The sequence below is a fragment of the Rhipicephalus sanguineus genome, chromosome 10 (genome assembly GCF_013339695.2).
Source record: "Rhipicephalus sanguineus isolate Rsan-2018 chromosome 10, BIME_Rsan_1.4, whole genome shotgun sequence".
NCBI lineage: Eukaryota > Metazoa > Arthropoda > Arachnida > Ixodida > Ixodidae > Rhipicephalus > Rhipicephalus sanguineus.
Genome location: NC_051185.1, coordinates 143,146,031 through 143,172,201, shown reverse-complemented (window position 1 = coordinate 143,172,201; position 26,171 = coordinate 143,146,031). Strand labels below are relative to the sequence as shown.

The 26,171-nt window shown below is 46.8% G+C and overlaps 1 protein-coding gene across 1 annotated transcript in view; it reads left to right on the top strand.

Annotated features, from left to right (window-relative positions):
* Positions 1–8,305: 8,305 nt before the first annotated feature.
* Positions 8,306–26,171, top strand: part of LOC119372526 (uncharacterized) — a 32,605-nt gene continuing 14,739 nt past the window's right edge. Inside the window, exons 1-3 of the mRNA XM_037643006.2 lie at positions 8,306–8,478; positions 25,041–25,089; positions 25,185–26,168. Of these exons, the coding sequence (XP_037498934.1) occupies positions 25,082–25,089; positions 25,185–26,168 (992 nt within the window). The 5' untranslated portion in view covers positions 8,306–8,478; positions 25,041–25,081. The remainder of the gene's footprint in view (positions 8,479–25,040; positions 25,090–25,184; positions 26,169–26,171) is intronic.

The following is a 26,171-nucleotide window of genomic DNA, read 5'->3' as shown; positions in this document are numbered from 1 at the left end:
AATATTCAGTTTAGTGAACTTTCAGTTAAGTGAACTATTTCCTTGGGTCCCTTGAAGTTCACTCAATTGAGAGTTCACTGTAGTTACCCCCCACGGTGGTCTAAATATATAGTTGTTAAGGTGCTCGACTGCTGACCCACAGGTCGCGGAGATCGAATCCCGGCCGCGGCGGTCGCTTTGCTTGAGGGCTCGCGAAGTGCTTGAGGCCCGTGTTCTTAGATTTAGGTGCGCGTATAAAGAACCCCGGGTGGTCAAAATTTCTGGAGCCCTCCACTACGGCGTCGCTCATAATCGTGGTTTTTGGATGTTAAACCCCATCAATTATTGTTATAAGCATGGTTATAGTTAACTAACGTGCAAATCAACTTTATAAAAGTAGACGGGTGTGCAGATAGAGAGACACATGTACACACACGGCGCGGACATGCATACGCCATGCTGCTCAGAGGCTATGTGTTTGTAGCTGCGTCGCCGTCTATGGTGCCGCGCTCGTTTTTGCAAAGAATGGACGTAAATGTTCTATATTAAAGATTTTAGTCTGTCTGTCGCGGATCGTAGCTCTTGGGTGTGTACAGACACAACCAAATCAATCGATTAGCCAAGGGAAAGCATAGCGGACTTTAATTGTTGGCTTTAGCTGTAGTGTTGTAATAATGGCCTAAATTGAAATGGAATAAAGTGAACGAAAAATCGCCCTTTGCGTTGATGGTATCTAAACGCCGATGCTCAACCGATTGAGCTACGACGGAAAGCGCTTCGCCGTACGCTTTGCTGGGCATTTATGTATGTGTAGTCCCTTAGAGTGTTAGCCAGTGCCACTCGTACTCAAGGCGGTGAGTGTGGAACACTCTTCTTTGCCAGAGTTTGTCACGTGGCACGCGATCTTTCCATGAGGCGGCAGCTGACCGATAAAACGTCGCATGCGAACTTGAGGCATAAGTCAGCCGGGGCAAGGACTTCGCGGTGAATGAAAGAAAAAAAGGGGATTTTTGGAGGGCCTCGTTTCTTTTTTATACACAACCAAAATGATCGAAAAGATCCCCTTCTTTCGTAGATTCAGCGAGGGCGTCGCCCCGGTAGACTTAAAGCATCAAGTTAACATGCGATGGTTTATTGGTCAGCTGCTATGTGGTGCTAAGACCCCGCCGCGGTGGTCTAGTGGTTACGGCGCTCGACTGCTGATCCGAATGTCACGGGATCGAATCTCGGCCGCGGCGGCTGCATTTTCGATGGAGGCGAAAATGTTTGAGGCCCGTGTACTTAGATTTAGGCGCACGTTAAAGAATCCCAGGTGGTCCAAATTTCCGAAGCCCTCCAGTACGGCGTCTCTCACAATCATATCGTGGTTTTGAAAGAAATCATATTTTGTTTTTGCGTATTTTCGTGCTTACTAATCATCTTCTCGCAGCAAGCGTGGTGGTTTCGGTATCGTGAAAGAGTAATTTACTAATATGAGAAAAATCGTTTTGCTCTTCAGTGCCCCTTTAAAGACGGCAATTAATGTCCGCTATGCATTCCCTGGCTTAATTGTCTGTTCGATTAATTTGGTTGTGTCTAACAAAGAAACAAGGCCCTCGGAAAAATTCCCATTCGCTCGTTCATTAGTTTTGTACACGAGGCTCACTGTAAGGCAATTCATTTGTCTGAAACAGGTTTTGAACTGGTAGTAACCGTAAGTACACACATACAACTACAAACTTAATTCATTCGAAGTAGCACACCACGTATATGTAAATTATCGTTGGTGGATGTGAGCTTCAGTTCAATTAAACTTGTTAAGCGAGTGCATGCTCTCCTTGTTGCTGTATCTGTGTGAGAAAAATTGGGGCAAATATTGGTCCTGCCACTCCATATTTTCTTTGTTTGATGAACCATACATCGTCTGTCTAGTTAAAGGTCTATTAACGGAGAAGTAGCTTCGTTACATTGTATGCAAAAATGGGTCTGCATTTGTTTTTCGCGCATGCTTTGTCGTAAGTTCTTATATTTTTCTATCTTTTTCTGATTAAAGCTCTGTTGTAAGTCAGCGCTTGTGCTTGTCATTCTTTTCTGTGTGCTTTGCCTCGTTTTCTTTTCCAGAATTTATTGGGATAAATTCATACATCACTAATCTACAGGAACTGCCTCTAGGCAATCTGTAGACCACAGTATATTTATGAGGTAATAAGTCCGTAGACACTCTATATACTGGGTCATAGGAATAGCCTATAAATAATCTACAGACATTTGTCTGTGGATATTTTATAGACAAAAGTAAACCAAAGTAGATTTATATGAGCCTATAGACTTTTGTCTGTAGACATTCTGCAGACATCGGTTTAAACGCATGAATTTTTATTAAACTACAGACCTTCTATAGCCAATCTATAGACTTAGACTTTCTTGTAGACTGGTCTATAAAAACGAGTGTGGCCACTATTCCATAGACTGTCTATAGACCAGTCTAAAGAACTCAGCTATAGAACGTCAATTGATTTTATAGACAGATGTCTACAAACTTTATATAGACTATCTAAACATATTTTTGTAAGGGCCGTTCGTTTCTCGTAGTCGTAGTAGTCGTAGTGCGTAACCAGTCGTAACGCTAGTACCAGATCTTGACCTCCAAGGTGATGCCGGTGGGAGATTTTTCCTGTGCGTTGTTGAACAATAAAAAGTTCGCAGCGTGCGCGTTAACTAAAAGCCGAATTATTCTGTCTCTCATTCCCCATTAGCAGCCATTGGCATGTTCCAGTAGGAAACGCTAGTAGAAGTAGAAGTGTAAGTGTTAGCTAAAAGCCGACTTCTTCTGTCTCTCATTCCCATTAGCAGCCATTGTTTACCTCCAAGGTAGTGCCTGGTGAGATTTCTCCTGTGCGTGATTAAACAATAAAAATTTTGTTCAAAACGCCGTTGATTGACGAAATAAACCAACGAAAGAGGCCAGATGTGTTCTAAAAGCAAAACGAAAAGACGCCAGATGCTTCTAAAGCAAAACAAAAAGACACCAGATGTTTCTAAAGCAAAACGAAAAGACGCCAGCTGCTTAACGAAAGACGCCAGATGTTTTCTAAAGCAATGGTTTTCTAAACAATGAAAATTCACAGCGTACATGTAAAATTAAAGTGAGCTGCAATTCGTCATAACTCATCGAACCTTTAGTATAAACGCGCCCGATCTCACGTCGGTGATGATGTACTGGGCAGAATTCACGGAAGATTCACGGTTTACCGATGAACCTCCGCAGCTTCGCCCACTCATCATCATTCACTCCGTGGATATGCTGTGATTTTTTTTTTAGGCAGTTTGAAGCACTGGTGTAGCTCGGTGGTATAACACTTGACTGCCATGCAGAATGCCTAGGTTCGAATACCCCTATGCCAATTCTGGCATCTACAAAGTTAAGAAGACGACCGCGAGAGCGTTAAGACGTTGGCGGCTTGATAGATAGATGGACAGTGCAGTCGTTTCGTCACCGCTCTTTGTCTTTTTTTATCTGTAGTGGCAAGACGTGTTTGCAACGTCTTTTGCCAGTCTTGGGCAGTAACTAGTTACTAGTAACGCGTTACCGGTAACCAGTTACTTTTTTCAGTAACTTGTAACTGTAACTAGTTACTTTTAAGTTAGAGGAACTTGTAACTGTAACACTGTTACTTTTTTACACAGTACCTGTAACGGGAAATACCGTTACAGTTACTTCTGTTTTTATAAAAAAATATCCAACAGGAGCACTCGTTAAAGGCCGACGTTAAATGCTTTCTGTTGTTTCTAACTACCTTCTTTACCATATCCTCTCTGCCATACCACTTTCCACAATAGGGCTCCTCTCGCAGTTTAGGAGAGGAGGTCGCTGCGAGGAGGTCTTTAAAGGGGTCATGAACCACTTTTCCAAGTAATGATCTAATGGCCTCAGTATCGGAGTGTACTGCCTCCCGAATCGATTGCCGCAAAAATTTCTCGAATCCGTCAAGAATCAGCGGAGTTACGGGGGTTTGGCGCACGCTCCCAGCGCATTCTCTCTTTTCTCGTGCCGACGAGCGCACTGGAAGCTAGACAGGGAGGGATGGCATGGGGGAAAGAAGTTACGCCAGCGCGCGTCATGAAACGCGATCGCTCTCCCGCTGTGATTCGCTTGCGCGAGTGCGGCTACCGTGTACTGAGGAGTGCGGCGCCGGCAAGTGGCGGCACCCCGCGGCAAGATGCGCATCTGATCCCAACGCCGCTCTCGATTTACGTCGGCTATCGGCCAATAAGCATGCTATGTCTCTTGCGACGTACAGCGGACAGACGCCCCGCCCACCGACGAGAGTGAGAACCGGCCTCTGTTTGAAAAGAGGGTGCCTGGGGAAACGGCAACTTCGCGCTCCGCTTGTGGCTATTACGCGGCGCGCACGACTGTAATATTTGGCAGAGCAGTTCATAGCCGTGTCAGCTTTCCGCAGGATGTGTTTTTTCAATCAGCCCAAGGGGTGCTTCATGACCCCTTTAAGGCCAAGTTTATTTGTAAACTACATATCCTAAATCAATCATGTTGCAGCTGAACAGCTTGCTTAGTTCACGTCCTTTTTATTCAGCATATATATATATATATATATATATATATATATATATATATATATATATATATATATATAATATATATATATATATATATATATATATATATATATATATATATATATATATATATATATGTGAAAAGAAGACGGTGCACGTACGAGAAAGCAATACTTTATGCCTAACGTTTCGGCATAAAGTATTGCTTTCCCGTACGTGCACCGTCTTGTTTTCCTATACGTACCGGACCCACTGAACTTTCCCACTGACTATATATATATATATATATATATATATATATATATATATATATATATATATATATATATATATATATATATATATTGTCACTTGAGCTTCTGGCTCTGTTCCTGGTGTGCCGGTGGAGAATTAGGACGTCCATTTCACAATCTTCTTCATCCGTGGCTCCGAGCTAATCGTGTTTCACAGGCGGCTAGAAAGCAGCAGCACGCCAAATGGCTGAGAGCCAGCAATACGAATTAGCGAAGCAATTTTTTAAAGCCTCTCTGGAACTGATTGTAAAAGGTTTACTCCAACTTAACACAACTATTATTAACAAAATGACATGAACGTTACGCCGTTACGCCTCCTATGCAGGCGGCATCCTCAGGTTCCAGGAGACCCCCCCCCCCCTTACCGACCTTCGTCCACGAGCCAGCGTCGTCCCATAGTTTAGTTCAAAGCTATGCGCTGTTGTCCAGCAGTGTTCAACAAGCCGCGTCTTAGAGAGTGCGGTGCATGGATTGCTTTAGCAACATGCCGTTTTTTCTGCCTGTTTCAGCGATGTAAGTCGCGTCGCAATCACCGCAGTATACTTGCAGATGACCCAGCTCTGATCGTCCGCAGGTTTGTGGGCTTTGGGTTTCGCGAACACATGTTCCAAGGTATGCCGGGGCTTGGAAACGGTTTTTACGCCCAGCGGATGCAAAGCTCTCCTAATGGGGCTTGATACACCTTAAACATATGGAATAGACACAATGGACGTCGTCTTCACTCGTGATGCACTCCCCGTTCTTCTTCGCATGCATTTCTGAGTATCATTAATAAACGTCCTATTATACTGTTGTCGTTCCAGTGCATCAACCACGTTTTCCAGTTCTAGTTCCAGTTCTACCAGAACATTTTCTTGGGCGTCCAGGACATCTTAGTACGTTTACTGAGGCGACAAACAGGGCGCACACAACGATTGCTTCTGTTGGGCCCCCTCTTTAGCATCATTCGCCTGGAGTTTTACCACGTGCAATTCTGACTACCTGCATGCCTTCGTACGTTTTTAATAAATAAATACTTTTGTTTTGTTTTGTTTTGTGATTTATAAGGTATTTGTTACAGTAACGAAAAAGTAACGACGTTACTTTTTCACAGTAACTGTAACTGTAACAAGTTACTTTCGGAAACTCTGTAACTGTAACTGTAACAGAGTTACTTTTTTGGCTTAGGTAACTGTAACTGTAACACTGTTACTTTTTACTGGTAACGTGCCCATGACTGTCTTTTGCAAGTTCAACCCGCTCGTAAAGGTCTGAATTTGCAAAACTTCTTTCTAATTCGTTTACGTTGTTTTTCGTTAGCCTATCGCGTTCGCAAATAATACGTACCGTGTCGCAACTCAGCTGGCATCTACTCTTAAGCACAGTTCTAAATCACTGTCACCAACCTGTGCCACTTGCGACATGCGTCAACCAGTCGCAAAACGCCATCCTGCTACAGGTATGTCCCGGCCTGACAGACCCTTTAAGCAACGCCGGGATTCTCAAGAGAAATTTCTTAGGGATGGACATGATGAGGGCGAGATATTAAGTTTAATAATTTAACGTTTTCAAACTTTCTGTTTTCGACACACATCCACATTTCATTTCTGACCACGCATTTCTGGCCTCTATGACGCACATACACAACGTAAGGAACGGTGCTTCTTTTCTATCGCTGGTACTGGAGATGGCGATCACAGAAACCACAAGCCACTCATCTTTACATAATTGTGTGCCGGGAGGCACGGATCGCTGGCGTTGTGCGCGCACAGTCGCTATTTATTGGTTCCTCAGGCACACAATTCAAAGGGGTCAATCGGAGCGGTGGGTGGTCTACCAAAAGCGGTGGGCAGTGAAGCGGAGCAGTGGGCGGCATTTCCACCGCCGCCCACCCAGAGGAGAACCCTGGGTAGCGCTAAAGAGAACACAGGTTAAAGCGTACGCTCTGAGAAGACACTCATTAAATGACATTGACGTTCCCAGTCGACTGCTTTGTTCCCTTCTCCCTCTGCAGGTTTGTACCCCTCACCCCGTGTTGGCCCACCTCCCTGACCCTGATATCCAACGTATCCCGTCCAGCTTATCAGGGCGTGACTCTAACCTGCTGGTCCGTCTGTGGCTTGTCGTGGCCTTCTCAAATGCCTATTTATTGTTGGAATGGCTGATAGCCCGTCATGTGAGGTCTGCGGGTGCAGCGAGACAGTCGCGCACCTCCCCTGTGAGTGCACCCGCTTCAACTCAGAAAGAGAGGCCCTCTCAGCCGCACTAGGCCAGCTGGACAACCACCTTCTCAAAGTCTTAGGGTACTGGTCTGCCCGGTCTTCAACGCGAGCCGCTCTCAGAGCGTTGTTGCGGTTTCTTCGAGATACCGGACTGAATGGCAAACTGTGACTGCTTGCAGGCAATGTGTAGTACTTGGATGGTGCTATAGTGGTTCTGTCACCTAGTGTCGTCACAAACTCTTCTTCTCTTTCATTCTTTTACATCCCCTTTCCCCTTCCCACGTACAGGGTAGCAAGCCTGAGGCTTCCTCTGGTTAAACTCCCTGTCATTCCTTTACCTTTCTCTCTCTCCGGGATTTCTCTCTTTGGCCAAGCGATAATATTATGTGATGACGTCATCAGATGACATCAGTGAAGGCGTCACGTGACATTTTGCTCGCCGTCATTTCATGTGCCTGGGAGGTCATGTTCACCGCCAACGCCGGATTTTTTTTACTCATGACAAACAATACTTTCACCTGAAAACCTACCTTGCTGGTCTACAACGATATATCGTTACATTAAAAGACTACAGGTTCTTCCGAAACGGACCCCTACATTATAAGAAAGCTATTAATGAAAATTTTCTTAAACAGATGAACAATTAAATTCATCTAGGCGCCTCACTGATGCACCGCAGGGGTGGCTGGTTGGTTGGTTTGTGGGGTTTAAGGTTCCAAAGTGACTCAGCATATAGGAGACGCTGTAGTGGAGGGTGGCGCATAATTTCAACTTCCTGGGGTTCTTTTAAGTGCATTTTATTTATTCGATATGTTAAATACACATTTTATTTATCTCTCTATATCCGTGTCAACCTATATACTTTTGGTACGGGAAGGCGTCATCCTATTTATTTATATTTTTTTACCCAGTTTAACGTATCTCTCAAGCATCATGAGCTTTTGTGAATGCTGACCCCATGCTTCAAAGCTTTCTTTCTTTCTTTCTTTCTTTCTTTCTTTCTTTCTTTCTTTCTTTCTTTCTTTCTTTCTTTCTTTCTTTCTTTCTTTCTTTCTCTCTTTCTTTCTTTCTTTCTTTCTTTCTTTCTTTCTTTCTTTCTTGATCACAGCCCCGACGCATGTGAGGCTGCGAACGGACGGCGGGTGATGCGCGCGCGCTTCGCTCCGTTTTCGCGATCGGACTGCCCTCCGCGGACCCCGGGTCCGCCGCTGGGCGCTCGAGCGCACCGGTTTTCGGCGCCACAGCGCTCGAGCCGCGGCGCTGGCGGCGTTCCTTACTCTCGGCGTCGTCTCTTCTCCCTGCGCGTGGAGCCCAATCGAAGAGCGGATGCCGCACCGCGCGAAGCCGTCCCTCGAAGCAGCTCTGGCAGCGAGGATGATCTAGGCCGGGCCGTGCCTCTGCACCACCGACGACTACGACGGCCGCTGCTTCCTTCGAAGACGGCTCAGGTGAGCGTGCCGACCACAGTGCGCGCGGTCGATGCTGCGCGCGTGCTCGTGTGTCTCTGTGGCGCACCCGCCATGCCTATAGTGCGTAGAAAATCACGGATGACCTCTCCCCCTTTCCACTCGCCTCCTCTCCTCGAACACATTAGCTCGCGTATGTCCATGACACGAGCACAACACGAGCGCACGCTCAGAACTGAATTCAGACACCGCTTGGATTACCTGTAGTGAAACTTGTCCATGTTTCTTGTGAAGCAAAAAGGATTATTTGGTGTTGCATGGCCTGAAGTGAAGAATGTTTCTTGCAAGGCTCCCATTTTTCGTTTCACCGATGGGCTCACGGTCAGGTATAGGGGCTCTTCGCATAGCAGGAATGCTACTAACCTGCAGTGGCGCGCAAACTATCACTGACACGAAAAATCGGTTTTTAGCTGACGTGAAGAACTGTGCCCGATCCAACACTTGCGGGATCACGCCACTTCGCCGAAGTGCAATTATCATCTTCTCATCTGTGTTCCGCGCGTGTTTCTTGATTGAATTGTATCTATGATTGCTAATCTATTCCATTAGTGACCATTCTAGGGTTAACAGTACTAATAAACAATTAAGCAGGGAAGGCTTGGAGGCATCGAGCCTCTAACGACCCTGTTGATCGCCAATCTTTGTGATTCACGGCGTACAGAAGCAATATTAACGGGACGCAAGCGGAAGATGCTTTAACTACCAAGTCATTACATTGTTCGGGGGGTCCACTGCATTTTTGCGCTACTGTTCCGAGTTCGGGGGTCTCTTTCTGTTCGTGTTTTTCTACCACGCGCTGTCATCGAGAGTGATGGGAGCACAGGACAGACACCATATCGACTTCTCGTGGATATTCCTGACTGCGCAGTAAAGGTATACGTCACGCATTAGCGGCTACAGAATTTCGGGAGAACACCGCCTCGATCGCCTTCGCGCCGGGCAGCTCCATCTTTCCTGTTTTGACGGGCGTGACCCACTGCATCGAGAGGCGTGCCACACTACAGCTCCACCGTCGCATTCATCAGATGGCGAGCCTGTTGCCAAGGTTGCGACGAAGGCCACGTTGATGTATTGCTGTTTGCGACACGGCGTCCTCATTTGGAGACACGACTTTCTTTTGCCCTTGATGTGCACCCTTGGCATGGAAGAGAACACAAACACTGAGCTAATGGTTGACTAAGCGTTCCTGGTGCTTAGAGAGAGAGAGAGAGAGAAATAGATGAAAAGGAAGAGGCAGGGAGGTTAACCTGGTGCGAGTGACCGGTTTGCTACCCTACACAGGGGTCGGGATATAGGGGTCGGAAAGAGGACAGAGAGAGAGTGAGATAAGAGTGCTTAAAGTTCTCATATATCACTTCTGGTTGAAATATTTCGCTACACACGATCGCTTTGGCGAAGGCGGTACTGTTAAATGAGATGTTGGACATGACGCGTTTCGGCAGCAATTTCAAAAAAAAAAAAAATTTTGCCTTTTCAGGAATGCTCGCTGCCAACAGACAGCTGTCGCATGCAATTATAGTGTGTCACTCAATTCGGTAAATTTCACGCAATTATAGACAGTCGATCATAATGCGTGCGTGCTCCGCCATGGTGGTCTAGTGGTTATGGCGCTCGATTGCTGACCCGAAGGTTGCGGGATCGAATCCCGGCCGCGGCGGGTGCATTTTGCGATGGAGGCGAAAGTGTTTGAGGCCCGTGTACCTAGATTTAGGCGCACGTTAAAGAACCCCAGGTGGTCGAAATTTCCGGAGCCCTCTACTACGGCCTGCCTCATAATCATATCGTGGTTTTGGGACGTTAAACCCCAATAATATTATTATTATTATCACAATGTGTATCGCAAAGCGATAGGAAAAAATAAGACTGTACGATGAAGTGGACACCCGGCATTACATATCTCTACTTCCCGCTCTTCTTGGCGATATGGAAAGAGACAAGATTGTGAAATCTGGGACTTCGGATGCCGCCGTTGCTAACCGATATTGATCGCGGAAAATTGATTCGTTCTTATATCTCTTAGAGAAGGAGGCAGCTAACGTCGGTGACGCCCGACCGCCTCCGTGGTGGTTAACTACAGGCTAGACGACTGTCGTCATTGCGGTAAATGCGCTGTGTTGGTCGGTGGCTCACGTCCGTCTCCTGTCAGGCATTGCTCTAGTATGTGCGACGCTCTGTTGAGCTCGAAGTTTCTCCGCTTGATGGGTCGGCAGTCCACCGATGATTCGCAATGGTGCTCAGGCGCTGAAGGTGATGGATAGCATGACGGCCGGGATATGGTTGAAAAGTAATAAGTTTCTCGACAAGAAAAAAAAAACGAGAAAAGAAACAGAAAAAAATTGGGGGACGCTTAAGCTTCGCCTTTAAGAGTTGAACGCGATAACGATATCCGACCCCATACTCATCGCGCTTTGTTTTGCTTGTCATTATGTTCAGTCACCCAGTCACACACACAAACATACACACGACATACCTATAGTAAAGGTAAAGGTTTCCGCCCTCTTCAACAGGACTTTTATAACAGTGTACCCACTACTTGTGAGTAAGAGAATGCGCGCACTAATGTGTATGCCCTTTGTAATGGGTGGTATGCTTTAAACCAGCAGCAATTGCGCGCGTGATACTTTTTCGAAGTTGCGATGCACTCACAACGTGTTCGTAGAGAATACGCGCAGTATTGTGTGTGCCTTTTGTAATGGGTGGCCGGGTTTAAACCACCAACTCGTTATGCAGTTCACATGGTGTGACGCCCGATGGCAACGTACGCTTGTACCCCGTTTTACTGCGATATTACATATCGTACTGTGACTCCTATACACAGGACGCGTATGTTTTTGAAGCATTAAAGTTAATTGCAGTGTAGTTTAAAGCAGTGGAGTGGCTCTGTGGTAGAACACCTGCTTGCCACACAGACGGCCTGGGTTCGATTCTCACTCCAATCTATAGACTTTTTATTATAAATTTATTTGCATCTTTCTCGATTTTTTCGGTCACGGACAAGATGATGATTTTTCGCTCACGACCAACAACGCCGACACCGGAATTTCTACGGAACGAGCTCTTTAACGCTACCGCGTTAAAATGTGTTGCCAGCAAAAGATAGACAAAAATTGCACTGCCGTGTGTATAAAGGATGTGGGAACTTTGTCAAGCTGCTTTCTAGCTAAACAGGGGAGAAAACAGCGCAAAATTGAGACAGGACACAAGACGAAGAAGGCACGACAATAGCGCTGTCGTGCCTTCTTCGTCTTGTGTCCCGTCTTAATTTTGCGCTGTTTTCTCCCCTGTTTAACTGCCCCGCCACGGTGGTCTAGTGGTTATGGCGCTCGGCTGCTGACCCGAAGGTCGCGGGATCGAATCCCGGCCGCGGCGGCTGCATTTTCGGTGGAGGCGAAAATGTTTGAGGCCCGTGTACTTAGATTTAGGTGCACGTTAAAGAACCCCAGGTGGTCGAAATTTGCCGGAGCCCTCCACTACGGCGTCTCTCATAATCATATGGTGGTTTTGGGACGTTAAACCCCAGATATTATTATTATTATTATCCCCTGTTTAACTGTGAACCAACTAGCCCAAGCCTCGACCGTAGTATGCTTTCTAGCGGCTTTTCCTCCCAGATTCCTCTAACATGTTTGTAAGCATGTTTGTTGAAAAATAAATAAATAAATATGTTGCGCCTTCCATTTACAGGCCCCTGCCTGTGTGTGTGCGTGCGTGCGTGCGTCTGTGTGCGTGTTCATGATAGAAATGAGGAAGGATCGATGTAGAACATTTATTTATTTATTTATTTATTTATTTATTTATTTATTTATTTATTTATTTATTTATTTATTTATTTACTTATTTATTTTTCTATCTCTCAAAGGCCCCAGCTGGTGTATTACATGAGGAATGGGTATTGATTCCAGTTTAGGAGTAACTAGAGAGCAGCCTTGAGTTGATGTAGATCGGAATGGTGCGGAGTAGTTGCAGGCAGATGGTTCCAGTCCCGTGCGGTTGCTACTAAAAAAGAACGAAGATAGGTGGTAGTTTGTGCTGGCGGAGTCGCTCTAGGATGGTGTGTGCGGCTTGACAAGCGATGAACTGGGAGTATGGTTGGAACATCGAAAGGAGCGCGATGAAATTTGTGAAAAATGCATAGTATAGATATATGACGTCGTAATTCTAGGTTGTAGGTGACCACGAGTTTTAACTTGGTAAACACTGGAATGATAGAAATACTCAGTGTAGATAAAACGAGCAGCAGGATTCCGAAGTGATTGGCAAGGATGAGACCACGAACGTTGAGTTAAGGGTAAATTAAGAATTCTTGTTGCCTAAAGTTCCTTTATAGCCTTCCGGTTGAAATATTTTTCTACACACGATCGCTTCGGTGAAGGCAGTACAGACGTTAGACATGACAGACTTCGGCAGCACTTTTAGTTAATTTTTTTTACCTCTTTAAGAATGCTCGCTGCCAGTAGATAACTATCGCATGTAATTTCGATGTGTCGTTGAATTCTGCAAATTTCACGCAATTAAAGACAGTCGATCATGATGCGTGTCGCAAAGGGTTAGGGAAAGGTAAAACAGTACGATGGAGGAAACACCTCGGCATTTTTTTTTTGCTCTACTTTCCGCCCGTCTCGGCCATATGGGAAGAGACACAAATTGCGAAAATCTGTGACTTGGGATTCCGCGGTTGTTAACCGAATCGATCGCGGAAAATTGATTCGTTCCTATATCTCTTAGAGAATGAGAGAGGCAGCTAACGTCGGTGACGCCTGACAGCTTCCGTGGTGGTTAACTATACAGGCTAGACGACTTTCGTCATTGCGGTGAATGCGCTGTGTCGGTCGGTGCCTCACGTCCGTCTGCTGCCAAGCGTTGCGGTTGTATGCGCGGCACTCTGTAGGGCGCGCAGTTTCTCTGCTCTATGGGCCGGCAAGTCGACCGATGATTCGCATTGATGTTCAGGCGCTGAAGATGATGGATAGCATGACATCCGACATATTATTGAAAAGGAATAAGTTGCTCCACAGGAAGAAACAAAAAACCAGAAAGTGTGTTGCTAGTCAAAAATAATAATAATATCTGGGGTTTACCGTTCCAAAACCACGATATGATTATAAGAGACGCCGTAGTGGAGGGCTCCGGAAATTTCGACCACCTGGGGTTCTTTAACGTGCACCTAAATCTAAGTACACGGGCCTCAAACATTTTCGCCTCCAACGTGGTAGTCAAAAATAAGCAAGAAATTGGGGGACCCTTAAGCTTCGCCTTTAAGAGTTGAAGGCGATAGCGATATCCGCACACACGCACACAAACATACACACACACACAACACACACACACACACACACACACACACACACACACACACACACACACACACACACACACACACACACACTGCTTGGTGATGACTATGATATATACACTGTATAACCACGAGCCCTTAAAATTCCCCTTCTTTCGCTCATTCATAGCGAGGATCTCGTTCTGGCAGACCCTCACTCTGGCAGATCTCGTTCTGGCATTCAATTAGTATGCGAGGGAATATTGGTCAGCTGCCAGCTCGTAAAAAGATCACGTGCTACGTGACGCCAACAGGCAGAAAAAAAAGTGTTCCACATTCGCCGCCATGGCTGCGATCGGCTAGGACTTACACTCCTAGGTTTAAATGCCCATATATACCCCATAAAGTGGACGGGGGTATGGCCGCCGCCGTAGCTCAGTGGTAGAGCATCAGACGCGTTATTAGAGGGTCGCAGGTTCGGTTCCTGCCGGCGGCAAGTTATCTTTTTTGTGCACTTTACTTTCTTCACACCTATATTCTAATTACTACAGATAACATCCCCTATACTTTCCTTGGCATTATTGTCTGTTAGTTCTCATTATTAATGTGTCTAAGAAAGAAAAAACGAGCCCTTAAAAAGTCATCTTCTTTCCTTCTCTGTTAAAATGACACGGGAGATTTTGGCAGAATTGAGGTATGTAGGTACAATTTCTTGTTTCATTGCGTATCTGTTTATAGATTGGTGTCGGTCATTGGGGCCAATATACTGACGGCTGCAGGGCAAGCTGATTCGTTGGCTTCGCGATTGTCCCGTCGTTCACTCGATAAGAAACTATCCTACTCACTAAAGAACTGCCTCAAAGTGGCGTAATAGAATTCATGGAAATATACTTTACGTTTCAGGAAAACCACATGCGCTGGCCGTAGACCCCCACATGTTCAAAAGGAATGCTACACTTTTCGTCCAAGTATTTCATAAAGTTGCAAAAAAAACTGAATTTACGTGCTGTGCCCCAAGTCCTCTCACTAAAATCACGTGTGCACTAAATAAGCACCAGCCTTAATTCCCAGGTTGCTCGTTTATTGTAATTGGATTATCCCCGCGTCGCAGTAGCCGCTGTCGCCGACTGCTTTAAAAAGTCAATCATTTCGTCGTTCCAGCATAATCGCATAAAGCAATAAGGACAAGAATAGAATTGTAGGGACTCCATAGGTTCATTCTTTACCGGACAAGCTAAAGAAAGTGGGAAGCAGACATGCTGTTACCTTTAACGTTATTTTTACATTTACTAAAAAGCAAAGTAAGATATGAGGCGCCGTGCAGAGAAAGAATGAGGAGATAATCGACAAAACATGGGGGCCGACATCTGTTTCGTAAAACACGCCAATAAATGTAAAGGCTACCGTAATGGTGTGGTATATGATGTTCCATTAATTGGAAATCAATTGGGCGTAAAAGGTCGTTCACCGGTAGGTCGCGGTCTAATCTTTCGTTGCATTGTCATGACATGTAAATGCGCACCGAAATTGGATCAGTTCTGTATAGACACAAGAAAGAACAAACGTGTTTTATGGTTAAGACTTGGCCTACACTAATATGTGTGCATAGCATGAAGCGCACTCGTCAGACAGCCTTCGATTAACCTGCATAAAGAGGAAATAGTTATCTCTCGCGTAGTACCGAACTTGAGCCTCATCGACGGGTGATTGTGCCATTTCAGAGCATGCTTGGATAACTTTTGTTTATAATTTATTTTCTGCCGCATTACACCTTTTCAGTTCACAGTCGGCTGTTATGTTGCCTGGCTCTAACCCGCCACGGTGGTCTAGTGGTTACGATGCTTCACTGCTGACCCGAAGGTCACGGGACTGAAACCCGGCCGCGGTGGCCGCATTTCCGATGGAGGAAAATGATGGAGGCCCGTGTACTTAGATTTAGGTGCACGTTAAAGAATCCCAGGTGGTCGAAATTTCCGCAGCCCTCCACTACAGCGTCCCTCATAATCACATCGTGGCTTTGGGACGCTCTTTTCATTTCTTCTTTCCCGAACCACTCTCTGAAACCCTAAAAGTTATAATATTATCGTCTGGCTCTCCTATTTTGTGTCCGTGTTTGCATGTCTTAGCTCTTTTTCATCATGTACCATTTGTATTACATGCTTCATCCATGTCATTATATACATAGCTTTATGTCTGTGCGACTGAAGTGCGTATTTCGTGATTCCCGTAGCCGCCTGTCAAGCATGAAAATGTCACGTTGACGTTGTTAATGTTAAACGTCGGTGATGAAATAGAATTTCCTAAACGCACAGTGCAAAGCGAGCTTGGGAATCGCGCCACCGTGCGGACGGTATAGATACACTCCGCGTCGTCGCCGTTCTCCACCCTGTATCGAGGCCTGCTATTGCGACGGGCGTCGTCGAAATAGCGAGAGGGAAAATTGGGCTGCCCATCGTCCTCTGGGGAGAAGCGCTTTCACGGAGGCGTTCGACGTAAAAAACACATTTCAACTATGTATGTGTAGGCTACGGAAAGAGATTCTTCTTTTATCTCTTTCCTCGCTGCGGTCGTCGTGGCCGTTTCCCGAACAGGATAGCGCCTGACGCAGGCTCGCGGCGTGTCCTGGTAATGCGGGTCACGTAGTAGGTATACACAGAACTGTACGGCAGGCCAGGCGGAGAATACGCTTGGGCCGCTAGTCCGTGAGCTGAAATGGTCCGCGCTATTTTGCATTCCGTCCGCCGCGGCGCCTGTCGGGAAAGAATTCGCTAGCTTTATCAGCGATATCATTGAATATCGCTCCCCTTACGCTGTGCCCCACTTGGGCTGCGTGAAGTATGTCTATATAAGCGAATAAATAACTTTATAATTGTGCTAAGGTGTGCAATGCGCATGTTATAAAAAAGAAGTCTGCTAATAGTTTATATATATATATATATATATATATATCACTGTCTCACACAGAGAGAATTTGCGTAAATGTCCCATCCAATTTGCAATCGCTTATTCACGTGACGTCAATCACCTCTCGCGTGTTTCAGTTAGGTGACTTTCCCATGCAGGCACATGTTCGTGTCGCTAGTTTACACTTGAAAACTTTAACTCCCTAGCATACTTCAGCCAAGATTACGACTTGACTGCACAGCGAAACTTGACATTTTAGCAAGGTATACGACGAACTTTTAATTCATAATGTGCTTAGTGTATACATTAGCAGCAAAAAATTACTTATGGTTAGAACGAAAACCACCAAGCATGGCTCCCTTGCACAGATGACAGGCGGGCCGCAGTACTGGGGGCGGAGCTTGTAATTTATTCTTATGCTGTAACCGACTATTGGCGGCAAGATCGACCGATAGGTGGCAGCATCGCCCCTGCGTTTGTGTGGATCGTCGGCCGTGTGCTGTGTGTAAGTGTACGGAGCTGCTGTCTCTGTGTCGTCATTCTGCTCTCCGTAAGTGTCGAAAACGTTTCAATTTACAAGCTGATGTACTGGTCGGTTCCGCAATGCCACACATAACGCACAGAGTCAGAGATAGGCTTTCATTCCTCCCCCGGCGACGCGCAACAGCACCGAGAGTGGCTTGTCAGGCGTCGTAACGGCAAGGCTCTTTGCGATGGTGCGTAGCAATAAGCACTTCGATCACGGTGGGTTGAAGCGTTCGCTGACGCTCTGTTGATGCTCTGTCAAATACGCTAGCGCGTTTCTCACTATCAGTCCGTAATATGTGCATTCATGCTTTATGCGTAGTTTCTGTGCGCTACGTGCGTGAACACTGTTGCAGTCCACAAAAGATCGTGGCGGCTTGTCCAGGGCTGACGGCCATGATTTACTTGCGCTTTTGCGTACTTCCGCTAGTAAATGAATTGATTCTCCAAGTATGCAGTGCGGCCTACATCCTCCGTGCGCCACCTTCGCAGTGAATGCAAGGTTTGTTCACGCTAGCTGCCAGTCCTTATAAGCAGCGTCACCTAGCCTTACCTACTGTTGTTTGCGCGTTTCCCGTCGCGCTTACTCATCTACAGGAAGCGTTCTCAGTGTTCCCAAGTAGAAATACATAAGCGCCGAAACTCGTCCAGTTTGTGCATGAACTCGTGTAGACTAATATGTACCGTTTAGCGAGCCAGAAACGGACGGACCATATAAGCGATGAATGAGCATCTGAAGGCGAGCTGATAACCATATTTGATTTTAATCTTTTATAAGGATCTTCCAGTAATGATTGAGGCCTGACATAGTACCAAAGCTGAAGTTATCGTAGCCCGTATTTGATTAGCATAAACTGCCTCGCAAGGGGCGATTCAACAAATTGCAGTACGCGCCGCGACCAACCATATCCGAACATTGTTTTCTCGTTAGTCAACGTGACGTGAACGTTTTTTTGTTTTTTTTTTTTGTCTTTGCTAAGCCCGGAAGGCTGGAGGACAAGCGCATGTGGTTAAAAGTGACAAGCGTATGTGGTGCGGTCGCATTAAACGAATGCTTTTCGCATCGCTACTTAGACGAAAAAAAACGACTGGCTTTGCGAGCCTCCATTACAAAAAGAAAAGAACGAGTTTAGTGAACGTCGACCAAATGGTCCCCGTTGCAACTTCCATGGCGAATTCTCCAGCAACAAACACAAGACACACGGCTGCTGGAGCGGCGGCGGGCCACGCGCATCCACACTTCGGGGTTTCGTCCGTTCGCCGCTAGATGCCGACTTTGTTCGATCTCGCGGTCATACTTTACATTGGAAAGATGACGAAGGAGACCGGATTTTAGCGAACAGGAGCGGACTTGTGTCGGAGTAGGATTTTAATGAAAGTTTGTGGACAACACTGTTGGAGTTGTACAGTGGTACAGTGGTAATAACATGGCTTTTTGTAACGCCAGAGGTTACTGTTCTTGTTTTCTGTGCTCTAGGGGATCTCAATGTGGCACTAACCGAATATGACATTGTCCTGATGCATCCAGCTCATTCGAATTTCTAGTTAAGCTTCCGCAAAGAAAGCTTACGAATGCGGAAGCAGCCTTGTTTTTCATACTGCCATTCCGCGCGAAACCGGCGAGCTGTGCCAGCGAATTTTTCGCAGGAGTTCATGCGCTAGTTGCGTATCTTGCAGCGCTTTAAAGGAGTTGCTATTCCTAACCTCATCATAGCATTTTATTACCACTCCAAACTGGTTTATCCCCGTGCTTCCAAGAAGGCGAACCTGATGAAAGAAACCACTTCCGAGTGTCATATGCATAGTTAGGAAGCCTCGTAATAAAACCAGTGATAACACGTTACACATATAAAGCAAGCACTTTAAACAAACAAAAACCATTTCTGGGTGTAATATGCACGGTTAAGAAAACATGTGATAAGACTAGTGATAATACGGCACACAAATAAGGTAAGGGCTTTAAACAAGCACCCGAGCACTTGTCTTCAAGAGCTGAAGCAGCGGACGAATCATTAAATGCGTTCTCTTTAAACTTTTCTCTTTCTTTTTTTTTCAGCTTCGTTTTGCAAAGCCTTATACATTTAACACAACGGCCCGTTCCCGGGCTGAGGAATAATCCCGTCCAATACATAGGCACGCTCGACAAAGTCTGCGAATGTACGTGTAGGAGAATAATGAACAAGTATAAGAAAAAAGAAGGGCACAGAGTGTAGCTGCCCCTGGCGAGGCGTTCATTCCCGACGTGGTCGTGCGCGGCGCTCTTCATGCGTTGATCTCCGGCCGGAGCCATGCTGCGCGCGAATGTCCATTCGCGGGGAACTTAAACTTTAAGGAGGCCCAAGGAACCGAAACGGGTCTCTCAATAATTCACGACCAGAAGGGAGGAAGGAGCCGCCTCCCCGAAAAATTGGCCCCGACCATAATCTCACGGATTTCTTCTCCCCGAACGGCTCGCTCCCCGAACAGCTTGGTGTATACGCTCGGCAGGCTGCTCGCGCGCGAAAAGGTGCGGGCGCTTGGGGATGAAATATTCACGCATCCCGCACGTATGCCGTCCAGGCCTGATGGTACGGGGCATTCGCGCGCCTTTCGCGCCGGCCTGACGGGGCCGAACGGGACACTCGGCATTGGAGAGCCTCCGAGCAACCGTCGTTCTCTTCGCAGTCAGGCGTGCGATATAGACCGCACCGCTTGTTCGCCGATTGTTCGCGAGGTTATATGAATGCTATAGTTCGCGGCTTTTCTTTTGAGGGATTACTTGGGCCCGGCCATTCGATAGCTCAGGGCACCATCTATCTATCTATCTATCTATCTATCTATCTATCTATCTATCTATCTATCTATCTATCTATCTATCTATCTATCTATCTATCTATCTATCTATCTATCTATCTATCTATCTATCTATCTATCTATCTATCTATCTATCTATCTATCTATCTATCTATCTATCTATCTATCTATCTATCTGTCTGTCTGTCTGTCTGTCTGTCTGTCTGTCTATCTATCTATCTATCTATCTATCTATCTATCTATCTATCTATCTATCTATCTATCTATCTATCTATCTATCTATCTATCTATCTATCTATCTATCTATCTATCTATCTATCTATTTTTGCTTCTGTCTCAGTCCTTGTATCGGTGCTATCTGCCTTCGCTTGATTGCTTGTTTCATGCACGCTCAAGCGAAATGTATATATTTGCACCCGCTTTTGACAACCTCGTTGCCATCAGCACATTTCTTCACGTGGTTTCCGTTTCCTCTTGTTACGAACGTGTGTTATGCAAATCATATCATTAATTCCCGCGAGGCCTCAGCGTCGCCGTCTCGTAAGTGAGAGGTGGTGGTCTTTCCAAATAAGGGCGAATCATGCACGCCCTGCAGAACCAGAGCGCCCGCTTGAACGCTGGAAAAGAAAACGCAGAAAACACACACACATATGTGCGCGTGCACACACACACACGCACGCGCTCACATCTGCACACATACCGCAGACACATGCTTAGAATAGACACACGAACACCCTCGCACGCACACACGACAAACACATTATCACAGTAAACACGCACACACGAACACACCATGACACGCGCGCGCAAATACACACATACACGCGCAGCACACATCACACAATACGCCCGCGGCACACAAAAGACATATGCACGCACGCACGCACGCACGCACACACACACACACACACACACAAAGGCGCTGCAGTTCTCCTCCTCCCCAAACGCCCACCAATGCCGTCTCGGGGGCGCTGTTTTGCCGGCGTTGCGGTCTCCCGGCGGCAACAGGAGTCTTCATTAGCGGAGCTAATCGATACCACTGACGCCGTCTTCTCCTTCACATCAACGCGCGCCTCAGGAAAGCCGCAGCGCTGGACAAGCAGCGCGCACTACGGGAAGCGTGCAGAGGTAGTCAACGCGGCGCTGATTTTGTTTTAGTTAGGATAAGGCTGCCGGCTTAGGAAAGTAGAACGGAAAATTGGGTGATGTGGCTGACGCTTATCATGACGTTAAGAAGCGCGTCTTAGCGGTACGCATCAACGACTCGAGCGCTTAATTTAAACTTTGGTAACAAAGTAATGTTAATAATAATATCTGGGGTTTAACGTCCCAAAACAAACTAATGTTCGACATTTCATAAGGTTGATATAATCATGCGAAGAGTCACCGAGTAATAATAAACAAGAGAGTTTTAAACTGGCTCTAAGGACGCTCCTCCAGCTGGCGCTGTGACTGTGCTGCGTGCTCCGCGCGGGCCTGACTATGTTCTTTTTTTATTTTTTATTTTTTATTTTTTTTTGTAAGACATGCTCGCACCTTTCACATCTGCAACGTTCGCCCCGCCCCGTCTTGTCTAGGTTTATTCAGAAAATCGCCTACTGCCAATATTTCTTCCCCGTCGTCGCCTCTCACCATCCTTCTTTTCCTTATCAAATTTCAATAAAAAATCGCCAGGCCTGCGCTGAAACCGCAGCACAGTCACAGCGAAAGCTGGAAGAGCGGCGTTTCTAGAGCCCGTTGTAAGCTCTCTTGGGGCTACAATACAAGTAGACTAGAAAGGTACCCACTACACCATAAATCACAATTTTTGTGAAGTTGGGAAGCACCTACTAAGCCTTTATCGTCATTCTGCGGAGAAGCGAGGCACCAGCTACACGTCTGTAAGGCATTATGTGCACTTTGTTGACGCGACGACTGATGACGATGAAGAATTATGGCTCAGCCCTTTGTAATGGGTTGGAAGCTTTAAACGGCCCCCCAGTTATGTAATTTGCATTGGGTGACGCCCACTCACTATTTCCCTCTCCCGTCATGCTGTATAACATACGTTGACGGGGGAGAGAGACGGGGGGGGGGGTGGGGGCGAAGAACTTTACTGAGACCCCGAGGAAATGGATCATGCGCTCATGGGCTTCCTTGGCAACCAATACAAGTGCACTTGCCAGGAACCCACTACGCTCTAAATCATTCTAATTTTTGAGAAGTAGGGCAGCAGGCACTGTGTCATTTTTTGTCATTTTACGGAGATCCGTGGTACCCGCTAAACGCATGTAAGGCATTATGCGCACTTTGTTGATGCTGTGCCTGATGACGACGAAGAATTATGGCAGAGATCTTTGTAATGGGTTGGAAGCATTTCACAACCTACTCGTTGCGCAATTCGCATTGTGTGACGCCTGGTTACAGAATTCGCGTTGTGCGACGCTTGGTGCTTATTTTACTCTTCTACCACGCTATATTGCATATGCTAATGTGGTTCCTTCCCGACATGAAGCCTGTATACACCAGAGCACGCCTGTCTCGCACCCAGGCTGCTGGCGAGCCGAGCGGATACTCTCGCACCCAGACGCCGGGCTGACCGGGGCTGCCAAGGCGCGCGCGGGCTGCACCAAGTAAACAGGGCAAGCTGCAGTTCTGAGGCTTTAAAGTGCGAAAAAGTACCCGTTCACGCCGCTTCAACGTATAAGAGCTCGTCCGGGCACTACTGCGTCGTCTTTGGATGCCAGAACAAGCTGCGCAACAAGAGGATATTAGCGTTTTCTGCGACGATTACGACGCGCCACGGAAATAGAGCCGGTGCTGTGTTTTCAGCTTCGCCGCGAATGGATAACTGTGATTCAAGCAAAAAAACTAGGAGTCGAGTGAAAATGCGCGAGTAAGTACACTAACAGCGTGTATTCTGCAGTGTGCCCACCTATTTCATTTTGCGAACCTAATTTGCGTGACACGCAGCTGGGTTGAAGGCAGGCGTGAGCTTTGTGTGGAGGTGCCTTCATACCTTTGAGCGTTCCTTGACGAAAATCTAGTGCAAAGGTAGTGCTTTCAAGCACAAGCAATCAGCATGCTTTGCCACTTTTAATGTAGTATTAAGCTTTAGTGCTTTTGGTGGCATCCACGCCTTCGAGATTTCGTCTTCAAAAGGTAATAAATGGCACGGTGCTCCTCAACAGCTGGCCAGAATTTCGTGCTTTCATTTCAGTGTTTGATGTCCCCAAACTTATTTCGACACGAGGCATCCAGCTGCACATAATACCTATATTGGCACGTAATGTAAACAGTACTCGCGCCCAGTGTCCTTTACGTCGCAGGCGTAGCTAACCGGCTTAACTAAGACTAGCACAGTTTCGCTTGCAAAGCACCATCGTTACAAGAATAAAATCGCACAGGTAGCTTCCAAAAGGGATCGCTGAACGATACTTCAGGTTATACTCTCTGATAGCACGCTTTTATGAGCAAGACGCATTAGTGTAAGAGCGCCCGTGAAACAAAAATTACGTTCCGCGAAACTACCTGTAAAGCGTACTCTAATTATTACACGATGCATGCTGAAATGATGAGCTTTCACAAAACTTGGTGCACAACTTGTAATATGGGGCAACAAAACATCGTTTCACTCTTTCGCGAGCTGCACTGCAATTACGATTCACGCGTACTACAGCGAGAACGTTTTTTTAACAAATGTAACAGCGTACGTATCTGACGAGGTTGCTTCCGCAGCCCACTCAGCACGTACTGTATACATTGTGGACTTGCATGAGGAAGATGTTCTTGATGTTCCAATAAAATAAGCGAAAATGTCCAGGCTAGAAAAGACGCGAAACACGCTCTCTGACGGGCTGAGTTTCGGAAGTTTCACGTTTGCTCTGTGTAGCGTCTGCTGGCGTGGCAGCCCGCGCGTGTTGTTTCGTCGCGTGTGCGATAGATGGCGCGACGCGCGATGCAAATATGGCGATGCGCATGGAATTCGCTGTGTTCTGGTCTATAGGACCTTTTTGCAAAGCAGTTTCAAGCGCCGGTATAGCTCAGAGGTTGAATACTGGGCTCCCACGCAGAGGGCCCAGGTTCGAACCTCGTTCCATCCCGGAATTTTTTTTCTTGTTTCGTTTTTTTTTCTTATTTCGATCGATACTGGTTACGGACACCGGCGGCGGCGGCGGACAACTACGGCGCCAAAAACGGCCGGTGAAATGATCTCATAACAGCTTTCGCTGTAAAAGTTTATTCGTCATCAAGATGAACAATGTATAGCAAGTTGGCTTTGTCTCAATAAGGGTAACTTTGTGGTGAAGCACGCTCTAAAGGAGAGCAAGCACGATTTTACGGGAGGGAATTGAGGATAAATAAATAAATAAATAAATAAATAAATAAATAAATAAATAAATAAATAAATAAATAAATAAATAAATAAAGCTGCATTGTTGTGATACGCGGTATTTTCTAAATTTTCGAAGCGGCAAAGTTTTGTTGTCCGTCGCACAATTTAAGAGGTCGTGGACGGGTCACATTTTCATTGAGATAAAAATCTACTTGAAGTATTCGTAGGCAGAACGTTCAGCTACAGCCGTAGCTGATAGTGGTTCAAGTGTAATGTCGATGCTGACATCACGCCATAACAAAATACCAGTATCTCAGCACGAGCAAACCAACGTGCCAGGGTCCCGTCACACAAGACCTGACTGTACCACAACTTTCTCCGGCGGTGAAATGGCACGCTGCAGCCTATTCGAGACGCTCTGCGTAACTCTTGATGCAAAGCTTTAGTGAATGTGAAGTGAATGACAACAGCAACGAAGAGGGGTGGTAGCACACTTGGCGTTACCATATTTATAAATATGATTGTGCGTCAGAAAGTTATTACAATTACAATATATTCACATAACTTAGTCATAGCGTCGTCGGTCATTGCACGGGACTTCGCTGTTTTTCTTTACTTTATTAAAAACGTTTCTCGCAACAATTAAAGCTACGACTCTTAAAAGCAATTTCGAGCGTTAGAAAAAAATTTAGCTTCAGACAGTCGTGACGTACCTGTTCTTGTTCTTTCTTATAGGCTCTTAACAATTCCGCACAAGCAAGGCTTCTCTCGCCAAAATGAACTTGTAAGTACTACTTCCCGTGCATTCGTAAGCTGCTGCAGTGTTTCCCAAGATGTGATTCTTAATCTGATCCAGTTGTTTCCTCTCTCATCACGAAGGTGCATCAGCATCGGGGTCCAGTCGGCGCCTGGCACAGAGACGCCGAAAAAAGCAAGGCGACCAGCGTGCCTGAGTCTCGCTCATTTATTACTCCTACTACTCGTCCGAACTCAGCCCGGTGACTGTGGCGAGCCGCTACCTTCAGCATCTCCGGTGACTAGCGTTCGGACTATTCCCACCACGACACAGACAATGCCGTCTGTGAACGCCAGTTGCGCGTTTCCTGGCTGCGATTTGACCTTCGACAATGGGACATCCTCCTCCTCCGTGGAAACGACAACGCACGTTGTCATCGCAACCACGTTGAACCAAGTTCAGAGGTCTAAAGGGGACGTTTCGACTGTCACTAGCGTATGGGTCAATTCAGCGTCTAACAACTCGGACAGCTCCTCGTTGAAGGGAAACTCCAGCTCAGGTCCGTTCAGCGGGAACCCGCCTCCACTCGGTGAAGTTCCGCCGAAGGAGTCCACCGCAAGTTCGGATCGTCCCGAACAGCCAACGACGGAGACAACCGAATCGGGGACTGGGCGTACGGTGATCCAAGAGAGAGCGACGACTCAGCCGCCCTCCGACGTCGCCACGAAGACTGGAAAACCTCCCCGCCGCAAGTTCCGCAAGGGCCAACGTCGCAACGGCGGCGACCGCAGGAACGCCTCTCTCTCGTCCGCGTGGAGGGAGGAGACGCGCTTCCTGTGGGAACCCCGGGACCCGGTTCCCGTTCCGGGCTACGCGTTCGGCTTGGCGTTCGGCGCCGTCGCCCTGGCCGGTCTCGTGGGCGTCGGCACCGCGTGCGGCGGAAGCGCAAAGCCCATGTTGGGCACTTCGTGGGCCACCGCCGTCACGGCCATCGTCGTGGCGTCGGCGGCGTCGCGAGCGGCGGCGCTTCTGCTGCTTCCCGAACCGCTCCTCAGGCGCCTGCTGCAGGCGGCCTCTCCGGCGGGACTATTCCTGGCACTGGCCCTCTTCTGGCTCGCACTGTGCAGGTA